The following is a 21,190-nucleotide window of genomic DNA, read 5'->3' as shown; positions in this document are numbered from 1 at the left end:
AGTGGTCATGTCAACAGCTCATACACTTTGTTTTGGGTTTGGTAGAAGCCAATTATTAAATTAACTGTTTCCTAAACATTTTACTGCAAAGTCACAAGTTTAAAGTGGATTCTTAGGAGGGTAGGAATGGCTGACTGCTGAGCAGGCTAAAGAAAGCCCAAGGCCATTAGCCTCTGAATCTGATGCATAACAACTGTCAACAGTCAGGACTTTGAAATATTTGAAAGGTACTTGTGATACTGATACCTGGAGGCCTGCATGTGCTTTGATATGCTAATAGGCCTACAGAGAGCCATTTGTCTCTTTTGCCTTTTGGAATTTGGAAAAATGGAATTTACTTTTAGAACTGTCTCAAAGTACATCAGCAGATATTTTCACTTGCTTCTTGGTTGTGGTGTTTGTCATAGCAATGTAAATCATAATTAAGGCACTAACCTAAGCAGACATTTCCCCATTTTTGACATGGCCATCTACTTGAAGTTTCTACTAATGTATTTCAAAGGGAATTTCTTTGGTTATGTAGCTATGAAAAGTTCAGGACTCAGCTATACTACTCCTGGACATATACCCAAAAGATTCTCCAACATACAACAAAGAAACATGCTCCACTATGTTCATAGCAGCCTTATTTATAATAGCCAGAAGCTGGAAAGAACCCAGATATCCTTCAACAGAGGAATGGATACAGAAAATGTGGTACATTTATACAATGGAGTACTACTCAGCTATTAGAAACAATGAATTCATGAAATTCTTAGGCAAATGGATGCATCTGGAGGATATCATCCTGAGTGAGGTAACCCAATCACAAAAGAACACACATGATATGCACTCACTAATAAGCGGATATTAGCCCCAAAGCTCCAAATACCTGAGATACAATTCACGAACCTCATTAAGATCAAGAAGAAGGAAGACCAAAGTGTAGGTGCTTCAGTCCTTAGAAAGGGGAACAAAATACTCATGGGAGCAAATATGGAGACAAAGTGCAGAGCAGACACTGAAGGAAGGACCATCCAGAGACTGTCCCACCTGGGGATTCATCCCAGATGCAGTTACCAAACTCTGACACTATTGTGAATGCTAAGATATGCTTGCTGAAAGGAGCCTGATATATCTGTCTCCTGAGAGGCCCTGCCAGAGCCTTACAAATACAGAGGTAGATGTTAGCAGCCAACCATTGGACTGAACACAGGGTCCCCAATGGAGGATTTAGAGGAAGGACTGAAGGAGCTGAAGGAATTTGCAACCCAATAGGATGAACAACAATATCAACTAACCAGAACCCCAAGAGCTCTCAGGGACTAAGCCACCAACCAAGGAGTACACATAGCTCCAGCTGCATATGTAGCAGAGAATGGCCTTGTCAGGCATCAATGGGAGGAGAGGTCCTTGGTCCTATGAAGGCTCGATTGATGCTCCAGTGTAGGAAAATCGAGGGCAGGGAGGTGGGAGTGGGTGGGTGGGTAGAACATCATCCTCATAGATGCAGGGGAGGGGGATGGGATAGGAGGTTTCTGGGAGGAGGTACCAGGTAAGAGGATAACACTTGAAATGTAAATAAATTTTAAAAAATAGATGAAAAGAAAAGTTCAGGAAACTGTTTGAATATAGAGAGATGATGTGTGAGGTAACCTGAATCCATGTTCCAAAGCTATGGTCCTGTCTTAGTAAGGGTTTTATTGGTATGAAGAGACATCATGACCAAGGCAACTCTTTAAAAGAAAACATTTAATTGGGACGGGCTTACAATGTCACAGATCCTGTCCCTTATCATCATGGCAGGAAGCAGGGCAGCCTGCAGGCAGACACATTGCTGTAGAAGGAGCTGAGAGCTTTACATCTGATCAACAAGAAGATGACTCTTCCATACTGGGTGTAGATTGAGCTTATGTATGAGACCTCAAAGACCACCTCCACAATGACACAGTTCCTTCAACAAAGCCACACCCACTCCAAGAAGGCCACACCTTCTAATAATGTCATTCTCTATGGGGAAAGTATTCAAACACATGAATCTATGGGAAACATATATAGACTTTAATTTTTTTAGAACCTATGTCAATAAAGGTTTTTAAACACTTCAAACCCCCCCTTCTAGCCCACCACCCACCAGAGTCAGGAAATAGGGGTTGTGGATCTGTTTAGAAATAGTTCTTTGGGGATATTCCAATCTTCATTGTTACCAGGCCAGTCCTCTAGAAAAACACCAAAAGGAATCAGCAACAACAATTTCATCCAGAAGAAACCAAGAGCCTCATCCACTTGTCCTGATTCTGTGGAAGTGGCAAAAAAGCCACTGGAATATCACAAGTTCTCTGGCAAGTTACTCTCCATAAAGTCATGACAAGTGAAGATCAGGAATGTGATGTAAAACAAACCAATACAAGAGCACTGTCAGCAAAGACTAACAAGGGAGAGCAAGGCAAACCAATACCAGAACCTCCTCCCACTGTCTGTGGGATCATATTCTTTCTAAACATCACATGTCCTCTCATGTGTCTGCTTTAGCAAAACATCCTTTCAACTATGTCTACTTCAGCAGAACATCCTCTCAACTATGTCTGCTTCAGCAAAGCATTCTTTCCTGTGTCTGTTTCAATGATCTTCCGTGTATCTGCTTCAACCAAACATCTTTTCACCTGTCTGCCCAGAAAACATCATACGACATAACTAAGTTTCCAGAGAAACCAGAAATTTCCACTTCAGACATACCTATTTTAACCACCACAGTCCCTGATGTTTCTCTCCATAAAAACTGTTGTCTCTAATCTTTTGAGATTAGAGCTATGTTTTGTCAGACTGACTTATCACTGAAGGCCACAAGGTGACTAAATGAAGGACAAGAGTAACATGTCTTCATTGTCATTTACCTTGTCTCTATTACTTTGGGTTACCTGTTTGCCGTAGCATGCAGGCATGTTCAGCTCTCAAGCACTGTGTGTACAACTAACCTCATCCTCTAATCATGATGGAAGGTAGCAAAGTACCAATAATGGAGGCATATTACTCTCAGCATTTTACGTTATCCTGTTCCAGTAGTGCTATATGCTTATGGTTTTGTTTTAATCACAGATGTGGGATATGGGGCTTCTTCAGTTGGTCCACTGCCATTAACTATGATTGTATCATGCTCTAGGGGTGGGGGGGATGTCATTTTTTACCAGTGCAGATAGTTTAATTCTGGAGACCCTGGAGAGGGAATGGCAGAGCTCAGAGAGGGACAGAGGCACTCAGAAGGAAAAGAAGTTGGCCGTTGTTCTCCCGGCCTACTCCTGGTTGCTATTATTTCATTTTGTTAAGTGTTGGTGAGAGAAGAGATGAGCAGAAGTTGGAGATATCCTGCCTGTGAAGATTGGCCTTGCTCTAAGTAACCTGATAATTATAATTAGCCAAAAGTAGTCTATAGAGATCGATGCCCCCTTTCCCCTTTAACTTTCTTTCTCTCCTACATATTGTTGGGAGTTTGGAAAGGATTAGGGTGGAATAAGAGTTAGAAGGAGATAGACATTTTATAAGAACCCAATAAAATAGTTTTAAAAAACTACACCAACACTGCTCAGGTAAAAGTAAAGTGGAGGTTAATGCTAGTGACATGGGCTTTAGGTTGTGTTTACCTGAGCACTGGACCTCAACTTCCCCAGCACTCATTAGTGATAGGAACAACGCTGCTCCCTTTCCCCAATCTCTTTTCTGTTGAAACCTGAAGCCCATGTCACTAGCATTAATCTCCACTTTATTTTTCTTTATTTTTAATTTTTAATTAGATATTTTTCTTTACTTAGATTTCAAATGTTATCCCCTTTCTTAATTTCTCCTCCGAAAATCCCCTATCCTCTCCCCCATTCCCCTGCTCCCCAACCCACCCACTCTCACTTCCTGGCCCTGACATTCCCCTATACTGGGGAATAGAACCATCACAGGACCAAGGGCCTCTACTCCCATTGATGACCAACTAGGCCATCCTCAATTACATATGTAGCTAGGACCATGAGTCTCTCCGTGTGTTTTCTTTGATGGTTGGTTTAGTCCCAGGGAGCTCTGGAGGTACTGGTTAGTTCATATTGTTGTTCCTACTATGTGGCTGCAAACCCCTTCAGCAACTTGGCTACTTTCTTTAGCTCCTTCATTGGGGACCCTGTGCTCTGTCTAATGAATGACTGTAAGCATCCACTTCTGTATCAGTCAGGCACTGGCAGAGCCTCTCAGGAACTCCATGTGAAACAGCAGCAACAGCTTGTACCAGCGCTTCTCTGATCTGCCTGGATACCTGAGTTACTTTATATGAATGGATAACTCCTCTTTCTTCTTAGGTATGCTAACTAGTGTTTCCTCCTCTTCTCATCTCAAGGGCTTATCCTATGTATGATTCTGAAAGGTGGAACAAAGTGGAGAGGACCAAAGTGAAAATGCAGCTGTTTAATGGAACACTATGTCCAATCACTTCCCCCAGAGGCTGAACTATCCACCAAAGAAACGTTGCTATCCAGTTACCCCCAGATGGGACACAATGATTCAGGAAGCTCTCCTGGGAAATACAGACTTCTGAATTCCAAGTTATGAGCTCTATAGCCCATATCTCCAATTTTATTGGAGAAGATACTGCATTGTTTCCATGGAAGATATTTCACTTGCTTCCCATTATGGGACTCCGAAGAACTAGAGCAGTGTTCCTGGCCCCGACACTATTTTTCACAGTCCATCAAGGAGCATCTACCCACCTGGATTGTGTCCATATGCACCTATATGGTTCTCCATAGTGATTAGTTTGGCACATCTAGAGCACCATTTCTGGATATTTGAGATGTTTACAAGCAGGGAGAAAGAAGCTGGCTACTAGATGCTAGTGAGAAGAGGCTACAGGCACTCAGCATCTTCAGTGAGCAGATTGGCCTTCCTACCTAAAGAAATCACACAAAAACATTTAGCAGTAGCAAGGTTAAGAAGTTCTGCTTCTCACTTACAACATAGCAGGACTTAAATGTCTCCAACCTGTAAACATGATGAGATTCTTGTGTCCTTTCTCAGTTTAACTGCAAACCCCTCCCCTTAGTGTCAGTCTTTTTGATTCATGCTGTTTGTGTCTCACCAGTACTTTTGCCTGCCATAGACTGCTGGCAGTATCTGAACATATGATTGTGGCTGGCAGACTTTCAGATGTGAAAAACTTTAAAGAAAGGAACAGATCTGACAAGTAGAGGGAGATACAAGCTTGAGACACACACAGAGAGAAACCAAGTTGATGTTTTATTTGGAATAAGTTGATGAGTACATTAGTAATGTGTGCATACAGACACATTTTTAAAGAAATCTTCTGGCAGATGCCAGAGCCCCCGCCTCATGTCTTTTGATTGATCAGTCTGGAAGCACACTGGGCCTCCACTTCACTCTGTGGATCCAAAGAGCTCATCTCAAAGAGGAATATAATCACACCAAAGAGTGACATGGTAGCTGTCAGGACCCCTATTGGGAATGCAGCAGTATAGTGTTTCATTTTAAGATCCTTTTTCTTAACAGGAAAGCTGGGTGGAAAATCAAGTGTGGTTTGGCCGTAAAGGTCTACAACATGGTTCCAGCTCACGGAAACAAATGTGCAAAGGCTGCTAATACACAAAAGTGAGGCAGAGATCTTGTACAAAAGCATCTGTCCCTTAACAAACGAGTCATTCGTGTAGTCTATCTTAACGGCCATTGCATTAAAAAGTAGGACTACAGGTTTCAACAAAATCGCCCATACTATCAATGTCTGTGCATAGTGGAATTCAGGTGAAATAGTCCATGTAGAGTTGATAGGGCTGTGCACCAGAGTCCGGGTGGTAGATCCAGAGATGTTAAACACTTGATGGTAATAAGCTTCCCAGAGTCCAAAAAACACGAACTGTACAGTCTTATCGTCAAATTCCCATAGGCGCCAGCATCGGCTGTTTGCAAGGATTATTTCAAACACCACAGCTGTTAGGCTGCAAATGAGTCCACTCAGTCTGAAGATATATTCCTTTGACACAGCAAATCTGAAGATTGAATTTAAGAAGTATAGAGTCAAGCCAGGAAAGGAGAGGGAAAAACAGAATGAGTTATGGTTTATAGAGCACTAAGTGCCTATACCTTGTCCCTGATGTCTCAAAGTTGTATTTACATGGTCTATGTATGTATTAGGGTTCTACAACCTATAGGTAAGAATTTAAGAAGCTTAGAAATTCACAGTGTGACAGATGTAATTATTGTAATTATGTAATAAATGTCAAATGCTAGAATGTTTGTATTGGTGGACTAGGAATTTCAATTCTTGGAATTAATAGTGATATAAGACTTTACAATATGATATGTAAGATGATATCTATTTCACCTTTGTTTGCAGTATATCAATATTATTAATAATTTAAAGGAAAGTAATAAGCAGAGCAATGCTCTGTCATTTCTAAAGAATTATAGCAGAACATTTCATAACCATTACAAACTGAACTCTTCTATGAGACCTGCTGAGAGAAACACATTTTTGTCAAAATAATAATATCCTTGACATATATAAGTATTTTATATATGTACTGAGAGAGACGTAAGCATAAGATCCATAGAAGGAACCCTAAGTAGACCAACAGAATAGCTCACACTTTCATTCTTCTTTGTACATGTTTCTGAAATGTTCACATTTCTGAAGAAAGCTATACACGTTTTTGAAAATAAAGCCACAGTGTAAACAACCTTCAAAATCTACAGGTAACTAGGCTGGGAATATCACAGTGGTACAATGATTGCCTAATATATGTGAGCTCTTGGATTATTTTCTTAGTACCCCATATCCAAAATCTATGTATAAAATAGGTAGAGTCACAGAAATATCTTATTACCCATATCTTATTCAAAATTTCACATTTATATTTGGATTCCTTTCAGTGAAACAAAACGTCTTGACAGATGTCTTTGACACAAGCCTTGTATTCCATATTGGCCCTATGAGACAACTTCTCTGGTAATTCTCTTAGTTGAAATCTTTGGATGTAGTGTTAATCCTGAGGAACTGCACTGTTATTTAGAGGAAAAGAAGGTAGATTCCTTTAGTCACTAAGCATGTGGATAATGTCATGGCCAGTGGCTATTCTGAAGGTTGAAGGGAACTGTATCCACTTCCCAGAAACCCTACCAGCTACCCACTCCTCTACAGTGGTGTTTTTGTTTTTGTTTTTGTTTTGTTTTGCAATGTGCTTTCTAACTGGAAGAAGACAGTAGCTGTACCGCTTGGGAAGTTACATCAGCAAGATGGGTTTGCACGTTATGGTGGCTTGGTAACACCCCTGTCCCCTGCCCATGAGCTCCTCCTTGCCAAGGCAGATCTGAAGCAGTGGAATGCAGGAACTGTGTTGTTTGAAGAAATATTGGAAACAGGATAGGGAATGTGTGTGTGTGTGTGTGTGTGTGTGTGTGTGTGTGTGTGTGTGTACAGTGTGTGCTCAGTAAGAGAGCTAGCCGTGCAGGATTTAGTGGTGCCCATGTCTGAAAACCATTAAGTAGATACATTTGTTCCATAAAGACCCAAGTAGAAAGCCTCCAGATAATTTTTTGTTTTTGTTTTTGTTTTTCGAGACACGGTTTCTCTGTGTAGCCCTGGCTGTCCTGGAACTCACTTTGTAGACCACGCTGACCTTGAACTCAGAAATCTGCCTGCCTCTGCCTCCTGAGTACTGGGATCAAAGGTGTGCACCACCACACCTGGCTCATATAAATTGTTTTAAGTTTTTACCTTTGTATATCGCAGGTGAGGAAATTCATTTGGAAGTCGACAGGATCGTAAATGATCTTCCTAGTTACAAGAAATGTCGACAATAGAGGGAGTCATAAGAAGATAAGAAACACCACCTGTAGGAAAAAAACGTTCTGTTAGGCAGATATTTTAGCTCAGAACATCTTGCCAGTGCTTAGCTCTCACAAGCCTTTCCATTCCTCGCCTGTGCTTTACTTTGTTCGAGTCTCCTTTAAACCTTTCAGGGCCGTTAGCACATCTGATACTATTAACCATCCAATGATAGCCATACTAATATCCCCATTTTATAGACAGTGAAACAGTGCATAAAAGATCACTTATACACTCAGCATCAGGAAGTTTCACAGATATAATGGACACTGCAGAACCTTGAGACCTTATAGTTACTCCCTGGGCTACCTAACACTTAGGATACTCGGCAGAATTTACACTCACCTAATCATATACCAAAGGCTTTCTCTGGTCTTCTGTGTCCTATGAAAGTGAACATGATTGATGAAAACTACATGAAAAATATAAAATACTTGCCTCTTTGACTCCTGTGAGAAGTTCAACTGTTAGTGGCTGTTAACTGTTAAGATAAACTAACAAGGCTAAAACTTCTTATGTTTCCATGACTACAAGGGCATAATGGTGAATTGTGAGCAATGGTGTTGGCTGTGAATATTTTTAACAGACCAATGTGCTAAACCTCCCTGTGTGTGAGAGAAGTCTTCAAAAGAGAAATTTACTTTTGAAGTCATGTATCAAATAGCTACTGTAATATCTGATGGCCATAACAAAAAAAATATTTTAAAAGAGAAAAGAATTACTTACATAGTAGAAATGGAAAACTGGTGTTCCACAGTAAAGGTCAAGCATCTTTTAGAGACTTTGGGGATACCTGGCCTTTTATGTCTCTTCCACACAGACACATATTAGGTATTGGAAGTCTGTAATTGCTGAGCTCCTAGGAGAATTTTGTTTTGATTACAAACAAATCTACCTTTTCTCTTTCTGTGTTTTGCCTTAAACATGACTGTCTTTTTTCAGGTTTCTATTGCTGTGATAAAATGTCATGGCCCAAAGTAACTTGAAGAGCAAACAGTTTATTCCACTTATTCTTTGAAATCGCAGTGCATGATCAAACAAAAAAAAAAAAAAAAAGAAAAGAAAAGAAAAAAATCAGGAGTCTGGAGGCAGGAACTGAATGAACAGAAACCATGGAATGAACAGAAACCATGGAAGAAGACCACTTTCTGGTCTTCTCCCTAGAGCTTCCTCAACATGCTTTTCACAACCATCCATGAGGCTTAGGTTTTGGCATTGCCCATAGTGTGCACACAGTTTCTTTAAGTTGAAATGCTTAAGAAATACTGTCATTATTGTTACAGTACCTTTTTATGTTAACATGTGAATATGTTGCCAAACCCTTACAGTCTTGCCTAATAAAACATGTAGATGATAATACTTTTAAATAGTTACTAGAGACTATTTGTATAATAAAATATAAGTGTGAGGCAGTGTCATTATTTAATAGCCATCATCTAATCCCTATGATAAGCATCTTTTGTAAATGATCAATGAAGCTTTAAAAATAGATGCAGTGAATGGGGTAAAACCACATCATTGATGGTGGTATTTTCATACTCCTAACTTCTTGAATACAAAAACACACATAGCAAATACCATGCCTATGGTTCACAAGTAAAATATTTGCTTTAAGTCCCTAAGTCCCATGATATTAATGAAACAGTTTTCACCGTGATATATGTGTGTGTGTGTGTGTGTGTGTGTGTGTGTGTGTGTGTCTTACTGCATAATAATGTCTGCTTCTAATACTCCTTAGTCTTTAGAAGCTTCATGTTACTACGCAATGTATATGGATCATATCCCCCAGTGTTCCCCATCTCAGGCCCACCATCGCAGCTTTATATCATCTTTTTACTTTTTATGTTTGTTATTAATAAAGACCTAAGTCCAATTAGTGCTGCCCATATGCACATAGATGTATGACCATTCACTAGGGTCTGAGCAATCTACCAAGGTCTATGTTCTCACAGGAAATAAATTTCCCAACCTCAATACCCACCAACAGCAGCTCCTTATATATGGGTGAGGCTGAGTTCTTTCTATGCCTCCCCCATTTGCAAAGTTCCCTGCACCTGGGAGATGGACATACATGAGCAATCCATAGAAGTACAACTAAGTATATGATATGATATGATAGATATGATATGATATGATATGATATATGTGCATTGTTCAGAGTAGCAGAAATAAAGTGTATATAAACTTATTAGAGCCATGCCTCTTGAATACTCAAAGTAATACTCTAGAAAGGGAACAGAAAGTACTACTAGTGACTGAGGTAGACCTTCTTCCAACTGGAAGGGAAGGCTGTTTTAGAGTTTACAGCTTTAAGAGGGTTCACAGATATTGAGACTACCTGCATAGACAACTAATAAAAATAATCTTTGGAAATAAACTGAATGTTATTGGCCTCCAGTATCTTTGTGCTAAAACATCCGGCTGTCAATTAATTACCAACTAAGATAATGAAAGGCTTTAGTCATATCACACACATCACATTACTAAGTGTTATGGTTTGAATGTGAAAGGACCCCAACAGGTTCGTGTATTTACATGCTTAGGCTACCAGCTGGTAGGGTTGATTTAGAATGATACAGACTCTTTGGGGAAGGAGGCATGGCTGGTGGTAGTGAGTCACTTGAGATAGGTCTTTCACTATTGTAACCCAACTCCACTTCAAGCCCAAGCTTTCTGCTTCTTCATGCAGAAAAACTATGAGTAAACCATGCCACAAACTCCCATTTTAACATGTGGAGCCTTGTTTAGTCATGATAGACTAGATCCTCTAAACTGTGGGCCAAAATAAATCTCTGCTCCCTTAAATTGCATCTGACATGTATTTGTTCACAGCACCAAGAAAAGTAACGAAAACAATTTCTTTTTTTTTTTTTTGCTTTACTTGTCATTTTTTATTAAAATGTATTGGTGAGTTTAGAATTCCTCTAATAAATAGATTTGCTGTCAGGGCAAAATCGAAACACTGGAGTAGTTGCAGTTGTTTCTTTGTGAGGTACTGCAGTATCACCAGCACTGGGTTTGTTTACTAGTGATATTTGAAATATTCTAAATAATTCACTTATGGTACTCTGCACCACTACTCTGTGTATATTTGAATATACTTGTGCAAAAGAGTCGTTTGTTGTGATTAACTCTGCACACATCTTTCTGTCCTGAAAACTCTCATTCTTTTCTTTATTTTATGTGCTTTACAAATGACATGGAACACTTTGTAATTACTCAGTAAATCTGTGCTATCGTATGAAAAAAAGTTCAACATTGAATATATTTACAAATTAACTGGTCATGTAATTGGTTAAACTGAAGAGTTTATATTTGTGCTACATTTTCAACTCACTCCTTTTTAAGCATTTACATGTTATAAAATGGGTCCAATGTTCACATGATTCTGATGTGTTCCAGATTTGGGAAGGCTTTCAGCATGTTTCAGAGCCTTCGGATCACTGGTATCGTTATCATTTTCCAATGGTCTGAGTGGAAGAACTCATCAATAGGCATATCTAGTTGATGAAGGAACCTGAAAAACAAAAGTAGAGTTGCTGTGGCTTATTACAATTCTTTTTCACTAAAGTAACTGGAATTTGCCCTACTTCCCTTTATATTTTAAAGGCTGTAATCATATCACATAAAGTTAGTTCTTTGTATTCAGAATTCTTTGCCTCTTCTTGCTCCCCATAGTCAATTCTGTAAAGAGAAGAGAAGTCTTTAAATTCTTCCAAGATGACTGAAGTTGACCCTCAGTTTGAATAACAGACATCTCTTAGGTGCCTGGTGACAATTTCAGTCCTACTAAAGTTCCTGTTTTACTGCCTAAGGCTAAAAAGGAACTCTGTAACATTCAGCTATCCAGCAGGGCTTGATTTTTCTACTAAATAAAAGCATGTATTTTAGATCTAGGCTAAATGTCCCTGTCACTCATGAATATCCTACAAGGCCGCACATTTTCTTATACAGTTACAACAAAGATAGGATGTGTTCGAATGAAAGAAGATTAAAATATAGAATCGTATTTTTGTCAAAGATATTTCTTATATATTTAATTCCCATACACATCTGGGGTTAATTTTTAAAAGCTTTTACAAAATTCAGTCTTATCTCAGAAGAGTTTCAGCTTGTTTCTTCTGATATAAGCCATTTACATACACCAATCCTCCCATAAATCACTATTGGCTTTAAAAACGCTTAGTTTTATTTGATGTATGCATACGTTTTGACTACACGCATGTCTGTGCAGTTGTGCATACCATAATCACAGGGACCAGAAAATGCTGTCACATCCTCAGTCACTGAAGTTGTCAGCCTCCATTTCATGCTGGAAATTGGGGCCTGGGTCCTCTGTAAGATTCACCAGTGCTCTTAATCACTGAGCCATCTCTTCAGTCTCCACTCCTGATCATTCATATCTTATTTTTGTGCAGCAAAAAATTATTAATTGGGTTATGGAACTAAGCTAAGTGTCATGCGTACCCTTTTGCTTCATGTTGTAATTTTTTTTAAAAAAAGAATTTACTCCCTTATGAATATCGATGCAAAAATACTCAATAAAATTCTCGCTAACCAAATCCAAGAACACATCTAAACAATCATCCATCCTGACCAAGTAGGCTTCATCCCAGCGATGCAGGGATGGTTCAATATATGGAAATCCATCAACGTAATCCAGTATATAAACAAACTCAAAAACAAAAACCACATGATCATCTCGTTAGATGCTGAGAAAGCATTTGACAAAATCCAACATGCCTTCATAGTAAAAGGCTTGGAAAGATCAGGAATTCAAGGACCATACCTAAACATAATAAAAGCAATATACAGCAAACCAGTAGCCAACATCAAAGTAAATGGTGAGAAGCTGGAAGCAATCCCACTAAAATCAGGGACTAGACAAGGCTGCCCACTTTCTCCCTACCTATTCAATATAGTACTTAAAGTTCTAGCCAGAGCAATTCAACAACAAAAGGAGATCAAGGGGATACAAATTGGAAAGGAAGAAGTCAAAATATCACTTTTGCAGATGATATGATAGTATATATAAGTGACCCTAAAAATTCCACCAGACAACTCCTAAACCTGATAAACAGCTTCAGTGAAGTAGCTGGATATAAAATTAACTCAAACAAGTTAATGGCCTTTCTCTACACAAAGGATAAACAGGCTGAGAAAGAAATTAGGGAAACAACACCCTTCTCAATAGTCACAAATAATATAAAATACCTTGGCGTGACTCTAACTAAGGAAGTGAAAGATCTGTATGATAAGAACTTCAAGTCTCTGAAGAAAGAAATCAAAGAAGATCTCAGAAGATGGAAAGATCTCCCATGCTCATGGATTGGCAGGATCAATATAGTAAAAATGGCTATCTTGCCAAAAGCAATCTACAGATTCAATGCAATCCCCATCAAAATTCCAGCTCAATTCTTCGACGAATTAGAAAGGGCAATTTGCAAATTCATCTGGAATAACAAAAAACCTATGTATTGGCTAGTTTTGTGTCAACTTGACACAGCTGGAGTTATCACAGAGAAAGGAGCTTCAGTTGAGGAAATGCCTCCATGAGATACAACTGTAAGGCATTTTCTCAATTAGTGATCAAGAGGGAAAGGCCTCTTGTGGGTGGGACCATCTCTGGGCTGGTAGTCTTGGTTCTATAAGAGAGCAGGCTGAGCAAGCCAGGGGAAGCAAGCCAGTAAAGAACATCCCTCCATGGCCTATGCATCAGCTCCTGCTTCCTGACCTGCTTGAGTTCCAGTCCTGACTTCCTTGGTGATGAGCAGCAATATGGAAGTGTAAGCCCAATAAACCCTTTCCTCCCCAACTTGCTTCTTGGTCATGATGTTTGTGCAGGAATAGAAACCCTGACTAAGACAACCTAGGATAGCAAAAACTCTTCTCAATGATAAAAGAATCTTTGGTGGAATCACTAGTCCTGACCTAAAGCTGTACTACAGAGCAATTGTGATAAAAACAGCATGGTACTGGTATAGCGACAGACAAGTAGACCAATAGAATAGAATTGAAGACCCAGAAATGAAACCACACACCTATGGTCACTTGATCTTTGACAAGGGAGCTAAAACCATTCAGTGGAAAGAAGACAGCATTTTCAACAAATGGTGCTGGCACAACTGGCAGTTATCAAGTAGAAGAATTCAAATTGATCCATTCTTATCTCCTTCTACTACGGTCAAATCTAAGTGGATCAAGGAACTCCACATAAAACCAGACACACTGAAACTTATAAGGGAGAAAGTGGGGAAAAGCCTCAAAGATATGGGCCCAGGTGAAAAATTCCTGAATAGAACAGCAATGGCTTGTGCTGTAAGATCGAGAATCGACAAATGGGGCCTTATAAAATAGCAAAGCTTCTGTAAGGCAAAAGACACTCTCAATAAGACAAAAAGGCCACCAACAGATTGGGAAATGATCTTTACCAATCCTAAATCAGATAGGGGACTAATATCCAATATATATATAAAGAACTCAAGAAGATAGACTCCAGAAAATCAAATAACCCCATTAAAAAATGGAGTACAGAGCTAAACAAAGAATTATCACCTGAGGTATACCAAATCCCTGAGAAGCACCTGAAAAAATGTACAGCATCCTTAATCATAAGGGAAATGCATATCAAAACAACCCTGAAATTCGACATCACACCAGTCAGAATGGCTAAGATCAAAAATTCAGGTGACAGCAGATGCTGTTAAGGATGTGAAGAAAGTGGAACACTCATCCATTGTTTGTGATTGCAAGCTGGTACAACCACTCTAGAAATCAGTCTGGCAGTTCCTCAGAAAATTTGACATAGTACTGCTGGACGATCCCACAATACCTCTTCTGGGCATATATCCAGAAGATGTTCCAACTGGTAAGAAGGACACATGCTCCACTATGTTTATAGCAGCTTTATTTATAATAGCCAGAAGCTGGAAAGAACCCAGATGCCCCTCAACAGAGGATTGGATACAGAAAATGTGGTACATTTACACAATGGAGTACTACTCAGCTATTAAAAAGAATGAATTTATGAAATTTCTAGCCAAATGGATGGACCTGGAGGGTATGATCCTGAGTGAGGTAGCCCAATCACAAAAGAACTCACACAATATGTAATCACTGATAAGTGGATATTAGCCCAGAAACTTAGAATACCCAAGATGCAAGTTGCAAAACACATGAAACTCAAGAAGAAGGAAGACCAAAGAGTGGTCACTTTGCCCCTTCTTAAAATTGGGAACAAAACACCCATGGAAGGAGTTACAGAGACAAAGTTTGGAGCTGAGACAAAAGGACGGACCATCTAGAGACTGCCGCACCTGGGGTTCCATCCCATAATCAGCCTCCAAACCAGACACCATTGCATATGCCAGCAAGATTTTTCTGAAAGGACCCTGATATAGCTGTCTCTTGTGAGGCTATGCCAGTGCCTGGCAAACACAGAAGTGGATGCTCACAGTAAGCTATTGGATGGAATACAGGGCCCCCAATGGAGGAGCTAGAGAAAGTACCCAAGGAGCTAAAGGGGTCTACAACCCTATTGGTGGAACAACAATATGAACTAACCAGTACCCCCAGAGCTCGTGTCTCTAGCTGCATATGTAGCAGAAGATGGCCTATTCGGCCATCATTACGAAGAGAAACCCCTTGCAAACTTTATATGCCTCAATACAGGGGAACACCAGGGCCAAGAAGTGGGAGTTGGTGGATGCGGGAGTGGGGAGGGGAGGGTATGGGGGAGTTTTGGGATAGCATTTGAAATGTAAAATAAGAAAATACCTAATTAAAAATAAATATATTAATCAATCAATCAATCAATCAGAATTTACATCAGTATACAATGCTCTTTCTCTTCTCTCCCAAAACCACTATCTTACTTTATCTCATTAATTGACTTTTAAGGAAATAAGGGAAGACCGTGGCTCTACTTTTTTCCCACCATCTTGCTAGCTAGTAGTGATGTTTGCTAAGGGAGATAGTGGGTTACCTTGTATTGTCTTAATTCCTCTAAGAAGCTGAGCTGTCCTCTATTTCTATGAATCAGAAATTCACCCATTAGCATCAGGAAGTGTGAAACTAGATTGATCATTTTAGGGAAACCAGGCTTAATTGTAGCTTTTATTATACATTATCAGTTATGTTGGAGTTCTCAAGTCAGAAATTACATTATCTCATTCAGTCAGTAGTCCGGTAACCATGATCTGGGCAAAGCATTAGAACAAATTTGATATGAGTTTGGAAAACACTGTCAGTTGACTACAGCTTGAAAATAAGTTCCCAGAGAAATTCTAGCAGAAGGTGGCCCATGCACAGCATATCACTCCAATAAGTTGTGTATAACTAACTTATTAGAGAAAACAGGTGTAAAGCAGGATTTGGTGTCAAAAGCCCTTGTGAGATAAAGACATCTACCTAGCAAATCTGAGGCTCCTCTGGGCGATGTGAGACTGGGTATCAACAAAACAAACATGAAAACCAGAAGGAGGCCAGTTACACAGTTCAAGTATGAAAATACTTACTGTGGAAGCATAAAGACCTGAGCATGCGTTTTACTTTGAGTTTAAGTTCCATTCAAACTCAGGAAAGACCTGTATTGCAAAATGTCCTCTGAACTGCGCGCACACACACACACACACACACACACACACACACACACACACACACACAAGCACACACAGGCATACACAACAACAATAATAAATTTAAAAACTCAGGCAGAAGTAAAGAAAAAAAGGAGAGTGGAAAGAAAGGAAGTAGGAAATAAATAAAATTATTTTATACTACAAAAATCACAGTTGTTTTAGGAATCTCCTCTTTTACTCAGAGTAGGTGATTCTATCTCACAATAGTCAGTTCTCTTTCAGAACCCTTCAACATTTGAAAATAAAGACATTCACATTGCACTTAAATCTTAGTCTGAGGCCAAAGTAGCTCTATGCTGAACTAAGTCCTGAGCTCCTTCACCTTGATGAGTAATTCAATGGTTTCTCTCATCACTTCCTATTCACCCTCTTTTCTTTTCTTTCTTCTGGTGACTATTCTCGGAATTCACTCCAGAAGTAAAAGCATACAGTCTTAGCTCCTGTTTGTGGGACACTGGCAAGATCTGGCCCTAAGGTCAGCACATTGAAGCACTGATTAGAATGATCCTAGGCAGCTCTTGCTACAGCTCCTCCTCTGGGAAGGCCTTGACAGCTTGGTGACCCTGTTGCTCTCCACAGACCCTCCTTCAGCTACCTCTTGTGGCAGCTGCCTGAACAAACATTACATCCTTAATGTTTGCTGCCGGATCCCAGCCAAGGAAGTCATAACAGGACAATAGACTCACTATCTGATAACCTTGTTAGCTCAAATCAAAGCTCCTAACAAATAGGAGATGTTATTGAAGTGGAATAAAACCATTGTGGTAGTTGCGTGTGTTGACGTGGCTTCTCAGTTATTTTTCCCTTTGGAAAAAAAAAGTAGCATTTCTTGTCCCTTTATTTAAGATTAAAACCAGGCACAAGGACATGAAACAAAATAACATGTACAAGGTTAAGGTTAACTTTAAAAGAATACAAATGGATAGTGATGTACAAAATTCATAATTTTCTTCTAATGGGAAAATAGCACAAAACTATTTGCTTTGTGCTGTGAAATCTCCGGGAAAATGTGGTAAATATGGAATAATCTTCTTTATCCTGAGAAAGTTGAGTGTGTGATTTAATTTGAGAAAACGATAACAAGTAATGAACTCATTTCAGACAGCAGGTCAAAGATGATCAAGGTCTTTCTATTTTCTGTTTTATTTACTTCACAGTACAGGGTATTATTTCAACACCGAGAGAATTTGCCAGGGTTGACTTTGGCCTCTTATTGTCTCCATCACATGTACTTCAAGCTTTAGAAAATATTTCAGCTGTTGAAAATATCACTTTAACCTTCTTATCTCCCTACTTTTACAAAAGACATTAACATCTGCTCAGAACTAGTGCTGGAAATGGAGTGTCTTCACAGAACTGCAATCCACTTCCTCCCTGCTTCAGCTCCCGAGCTGTGCCATTTAGGAAGTCTTGGAAGAACTAGCACTAACTTTGAAGTCATGACTTTGCAATGCTCTCTCCGTAACTCAGATAATGGGTCCCATGCCTCAATTTAGTCTTCAGCAACACATATCAAAATAATAAATTAATTTGTAAAATGTGTAGTTGGAGGCATTGGAAATGTCTCTTTTGTGTTTTATATCATTTTAGAGTTAAAACTTGTGAGACTTTCTGACTTGACATGGGCTCTGATTTATCTTTTACTCTTATGTTTCCTCAAAAGATTAATGAGTTATAAATGACCCTATACCTGCTTTCTTCTTTGAATGTGGTTAAGAAATATTGTGAACATTGTATTCAGCTACATTTCACTACTTTGCTGACTGGCAGTCAAAGTAACAATTTAGTTTGTGTGTACCTGTATTTGCAATATATACCTTTTCACAAATAAGTGCTTCTTTTGTAAGAGCTGGGAAGTTTCATTAATAAATCTGAACATGGCTTTTCTTTATTAGCCTATACTTATAAGGGATGATAAAAGTAGTTCTTTTCCAATGAAATATGACTTAGAATATTTAATAATAATAAAATTTCTGCATTTCTTATTCTCTACCTCTATAATGACTTGAAAGTGAGGGAAAAAACTCTTAGAAGTAAAATTTGGAGAATAAACTGCTCTCAGAACTCACAGATTATTAAATGAAAATCCCGGTGCCAAGTGCTCTATATCTCCTTAATAACTGATGATAATAGGGTTCTCTGTGGTCCCCCAAATTATACAGACATTGCCACTGCTGGTGGTTGCCCACCAGAACTAGATGGCAAGACCTTATCTCTGAAGACATCAAATGTTCTGATGAGAGGACATGAAGAAACTAATGTAGAACTGGACTGGAAATTTCCTACCTACTGGACAGCCCTAATTACACTGTAGGAGAAAGGCACCATCAAAGGTCTTACTCAGCCGCAGAGCCTGTGTGCAGCAATGACAACTAGTCACACAAGATGTTCCTACTGGAGCAATAGCACCTTCACAGTTAAGGAAGTATACAATTGCTTTCAGGTTGGGTCTGGGCCCACTCTATACCTGGTACTGTAAGCGAATTCAAAAGTCCATGGCTGAGAAGGTCATAGACCCTGGTATAGAAGCCACTTTTTTTTTTTACTTTTTTTAAAATTATTTTTTGGTAATTGGATATGATGTGGTCATCAAATTGCCTTCTAAATATTGTATTCATGTCCATAGAATACTGATGCTGTCAGTTTTGGTTAGAAAACCGCTTTTTGGAGAGGATTACTGAAGAAGTTCATAACTAACCAAAGTGCTGGGAATAAGTGATGGCTGAATCCCCTACTACAAATGGGACATCTATATGATCTCATCCAAAGTCCAGGGTAAAATTATAGAAGGTGCGTTATAAAGAATGTAGGAGCTGGGTCTCCTCCTCTGCTGGCTTAATCCTGCATGTCTTTTAGTTGCTTTCTCACCCAGTCCTGCACTGAACGTAATGGAAGAAGAAATCGTGGCACTCGTCATTGACAATGACTCTGACATGTGCAAAAGCTGGCTTTGCTGGTGACCATGCCCACAGAACCACCTTTCCTTCCATTATTAGTGCCCCTGACACCAGGAGCAACCCATCATCAGCAAAGAGTAATTCCGCTGTCCAGAGGCACTCTTTCAATCTTTGTTCCTAGGCATGGATTCCTGTGTCATCCATGAAACCACCTTTAACTACATCATGAAGTGTGATGTGGACACCTTCAAGAAACTTTATGTCATTCCAGTGCTGTCTGGTGCTAGCACCATGTATAAAGGCACTGCTGATAGGGTGCAGAAGGAGATCACAGCTCTAGAACCAGCACAATGAGGATTAAGATCATTCCTCACCCTGAGCACAGCTACTCGGTCTGGATTGGTGGCTCCATCCTGGACTCACTGTCTACCCTCCAGCATATGTGCAGTATGCAGGAGTATGAGGAGTTGGACCCCTCCATCATCCACCACAAATGCTTCTAGCTGGACTGACTACATGCCAGGGATCAGCTGCATGAGCTGATTCTGAAGTATCAATTTGCCCTGGCAAATGTACACACCTCATGCTAGCCTCATGAAACTGGAATAAATCTTTGAAAAGAAAATTGGCCTTGAAGTTTGTATCTGATACTATCACTATATCATAGAACTTATTGCTGATTTTTTGACCTTACATTCAAGTTAACTGTTCCCTAAGTATATATTTAATACCCTGTGCATATCTTAAATCAGTCTTTAGTCCATATGGCTTAGTCACTTGGACTGGGGAAAGCACACTGTGGAAGAGAAATACCTAGCATGGTGGATCTTTGTGAGTACCATGCAGTGATCTGTGCAGGGTATTAACCCACAGCTGTCTTCCACGAGTTCTCAAGGCTGGCAAGGGTTCCTGAAGGAGTTACCACTTTGTTCTTGCCTGTCTAACAGAGTGGGAAATTCTGAGCCTTAGGACCCAGTTTCCGGTTCGGGTTATTACCCTCCTGACCTCCATGGGTTATTACTTGCCCTGAGTTGGGAACGTTTGCATCGACACCTCTATATGTATTCATCCTTTTAATTTATGTAAGTTTTTTTTTCTACTTAATTCTTTAAGAAATAACAAATTTTCGTTTTCTACTGTTCCATGGAAACACTAGGCCCCAGAACGTGCCAGTATGTTAAAAAAAAAAAAAAGTGCTGCAGAAAAAAATAATGCAAGAATCCGAAGGGCAATGTGCTGGTTTGAATGAAAAATATCCTCTATAGGCTCAAGCATTTGAACACTTGGTCTCCAAGTTGATGTCACTTTGCAGGGTGGTTATAAGAAAGTATAGCCTTGTTAGAAAAGAGTACATTACTGCCAATGGGCTTTGAGGGTATATAGCCTTATCCTACTTCCAGTTTGATTTCTCTGATGCTTGCATTTCAAGATGTAGGCTTTCAGCTTCCTGTTCCTGCTGCGATGCCTGATGCTTGATTCTGTGCAAGTCATGGTATTTTATCAATGGTAAAATAACTAGTAGAGAGGAACTTGGAGAAAGCTAACTTCTAGACATGACATTGCCATTGTACCCAAGAAATCACAGTTCTATTTAACAGCTTTACATGGGGCTATCAACATCATGTCATAGAAGAGAGAGGACTCTTTATCACTCTCTGAGGACTTAAAAGGAGGGATAATTTTTTCTTCAATGGAATGGCCACTAGTATGGTGTTCCTGCTTCTGCAAACAATACCTCATGCATGCTACTATAATTAATATTGTTGAAGACCGTCCTCAGATTGGGAGAAGGTCCTGAGGAAGAG

At 39.5% G+C, this 21,190-nt stretch overlaps 1 protein-coding gene across 1 annotated transcript; it reads right to left on the bottom strand.

The window, feature by feature from the left end:
* Positions 1–5,230: 5,230 nt before the first annotated feature.
* Positions 5,231–8,345, bottom strand: Samt3 (spermatogenesis associated multipass transmembrane protein 3). Its single transcript, NM_028554.3, has 3 exons — positions 8,195–8,345; positions 7,739–7,854; positions 5,231–6,011 (listed from the first exon to the last, which is right to left on the bottom strand). Exons 2-3 carry the CDS (start codon positions 7,765–7,767, stop codon positions 5,339–5,341), a joined length of 702 nt encoding a protein of 233 aa, NP_082830.2. The 5' UTR covers positions 7,768–7,854; positions 8,195–8,345; the 3' UTR covers positions 5,231–5,338.
* Positions 8,346–21,190: the final 12,845 nt, after the last annotated feature.

Source organism: Mus musculus, chromosome X (assembly GCF_000001635.26).
Source record: "Mus musculus strain C57BL/6J chromosome X, GRCm38.p6 C57BL/6J".
NCBI classification, from domain to species: domain Eukaryota; kingdom Metazoa; phylum Chordata; class Mammalia; order Rodentia; family Muridae; genus Mus; species Mus musculus.
The sequence above is the reverse complement of the archived record's forward strand: the minus strand, read 5'-3'. Positions and strand labels throughout refer to the sequence as shown.